This window comes from Neopelma chrysocephalum, unplaced genomic scaffold, assembly GCF_003984885.1.
Source record: "Neopelma chrysocephalum unplaced genomic scaffold, ASM398488v2 Primary Assembly neopelma1_94745, whole genome shotgun sequence".
NCBI classification, from domain to species: Eukaryota; Metazoa; Chordata; class Aves; order Passeriformes; family Pipridae; genus Neopelma; species Neopelma chrysocephalum.
This window is the reverse complement of record NW_020923451.1, coordinates 1-2,616: the sequence shown is the minus strand read 5'-3', so window position 1 is coordinate 2,616 and position 2,616 is coordinate 1. Positions and strand designations below refer to the sequence as shown.

The 2,616-nt window shown below is 53.4% G+C and overlaps 1 protein-coding gene across 1 annotated transcript; it reads left to right on the top strand.

The window, feature by feature from the left end:
• Window positions 1-346: 346 nt before the first annotated feature.
• LOC113980583 (zinc finger protein 154-like) lies at window positions 347-1,175 on the top strand (the record flags this gene model as incomplete). The annotated part of the gene is made up of 1 exon (XM_027707812.1): window positions 347-1,175. A coding segment is annotated over one exon (768 nt), but the record flags the coding sequence as incomplete, so codon positions are not given.
• Window positions 1,176-2,616: the final 1,441 nt, after the last annotated feature.

Sequence of the window (2,616 nt, the reverse complement as noted above, 5' to 3'; positions counted from 1 at the left end):
CCGCTGCCGCCGCCGTCCTGCCAGGGCCGGAGTTGGGGGGATGTCCTTGGCCTTCCCTGTGGGCCGGAGGCAAATCCCCTCCCTGTCCTTCTTGCTTCCTGCCCCAGGCCCTGAGCTGAGGACGGAGAGCCCGGAGGACACATCCCCCCAGCAGAGCCTGGTGGGAGAGGCCGTTTTGAAGGGCTCCACGGCGCAGGAAGGCAGCGGGGAGGAAAAGGGCCCGAGATCCCTGCGGAGGAGGGGCTCCAAAGCCAGCCCAGGGTGCTCTGAGGAGGAAAGACCCAGCCTGTGCCGGGAAGGCGGCCAGAGCTTGAGGGGGAGCTGTGACCTGGTGGTCCCTGAGCAGCCTCCCAGCAGGCAGAAGCACTTCCGGTGCTTGGAATGTGGGAAGAGCTTCAGGAAGAGCTTCAACCTCCTCACCCACCAGCACATCCACACTGGGGAACGTCCCTACACCTGTGGGGAATGTGGGAAAAGCTTCAGCCAGAGCTCCAACCTCCGCACCCACCAGCTCATCCACACTGGGGAATGGCCCTACGTGTGTGGGGAATGTGGGAAGAGCTTCAACCAGAGGTCCAACCTCCGCACCCACCAGCGCATCCACACTGGAGAACGGCCCTACCCATGTAGGGAATGTGGGAAGAGCTTCAGGGACAGCTCCCACCTGATCCAACACCAGCACATTCACACCGGGGAACGGCCCTACACCTGTAGGGAATGTGGGAAGAGCTTCAGCCAGAGTTCCACCCTCCTCCAACACCATGGTGTGCACACTGGGGAACGGCCCTTCACATGTGGGGAATGTGGGAAGAGCTTCAGCCAGAGCTCCAACCTCCACATCCACCGACGCATCCACACTGGGGAACGGCCCTACAAGTGCTTGGAATGTGGGAAGAGGTTTCTGACCAGCTCAGATCTCCTCAGGCATGAGCGGACGCACACAGATGAGAGGCCCTTCCGCTGCACCGACTGCGGGAAGGGCTTCAACCGGAACTCCGCCCTCATCACCCACCGGCGCATCCACACCGGGGAGAGGCCCTACAAGTGTGGGGAGTGTGGGAAGAGCTTCACTGGCAGGTCTACCTTGACCAGACACCAACAGACCCACCAGTAAGCGAAGCCCTCGAGTGCCCCGACTGCGGGAAGAGCTTCGGCCGCTGCTCCAACTCCATCAGCCATTGGAGGACTCCCACTGGATGATCCACAGGGACCCATGTTGGGCACAGACCTTGTGACCCACGTTCCAGGTGATCCATGCTGGGCAGTGTATTGGGTCTGGATGGACGTGTTTTGGTAGCAGGGAGGCTCCAGGGGTTGGTTCTGTGAACAGCTGCCAGAAGCTTCCCCCATGTCCAGCCCCTGTCCTGACCCCTCTGACAGCGAGGGTGACCCAGGGTCTTGTTAATCCAGGCCTTGGGCAGATTAGAGTGAAATGACAGTGAATAATCAGTGTTTATAGATATATATATATGTAGTGTTTAGTTTAGAACAGTTTAGTTGCCATGTAAAGCAGGTTTGGAGCCATTTTGGTTCCTATCTATAGTGATATGAAAGCATGAAAATAACATTTAAGAAAATGTAGAAGGGAAAAGAAAGAAAATATCAGAGTAGAAAGATGCAGAGCCCCCTCCCCCCCCCCGAGGATAGTTTATCTATATACATATATATATATATGTATATGTTGGGTTTAGTCTAGAACAATTTTTTCTCCATGTAAAGTAGGTTTGGGCAGTTTTGGCTCCTGTCTATAGTGATATAAAAACACAAAAATAACACTTCCCCTCTCTGGCTCCAAGCCCAGCCTGTCCCCTCCAGGGCTGGGTGTTCCCCCCTCTGCCCCAGGTGGTTCTGTTGCCCTTGGGCAGCAAAGCCCCCACTGCTTCTGCAACTGGAGAGTGTTGGAGCCATGGACCATTAACATTCCAGTCTCTCCCAGCTCTGCATCCCAAAAGTCGAGAGGGATCAATCTGTTACCTCAAAGTAGATCAATCCCACTGAAAATGGCTCAATCCCACCCCAAAATTCCTGTGTTTCTTATTTTCCCTATGTAATTCTGGGGCAGCCAGTGCCACCTCTCAGCTCTCCGCAGGCTGAGGCTTGGCCTTGCACTTTTGCCTTTGCTGGATTTCTTCAAATATTTCATCAAATATTTCTCTCTCCCTGAAAAGAAAAATATGGAAGGTTTTCAATAATCTGGACATCTTTAGACCGTCTGGACAAATTACAGTTTGCAGTGTTGGAACAGCTCAGCCAGAACGTTTTCCATCTTTGATCATTTGTTCCCATCCCTCCCAGGAGGGAGGACACTGAACTTTTCCACAGAAACAGAAAACTAGTAACAAAAATTCAGAGACTACTGAAAACGAAAAATACCTTTTGCTCACAGGTGACCCTTTCATGTCCTTCTCTTCTGCCTTCCTGCCTTCCATGTTATCCACGGCAGCAGTTGCCTAGATCATGGCCCAAAAAAGCTTTTTAATTCATTTATAATCATTCCAGAAAACTGAATCACAGCTGGGGTGTGGGAGACCAAACAGGTGTTCAGGCTGGAGAGCCAGAGGCAGCTCCCCAGAGAGAGGCCTCAGAGATAGTGATGGAATCCATCAGACGACCTTG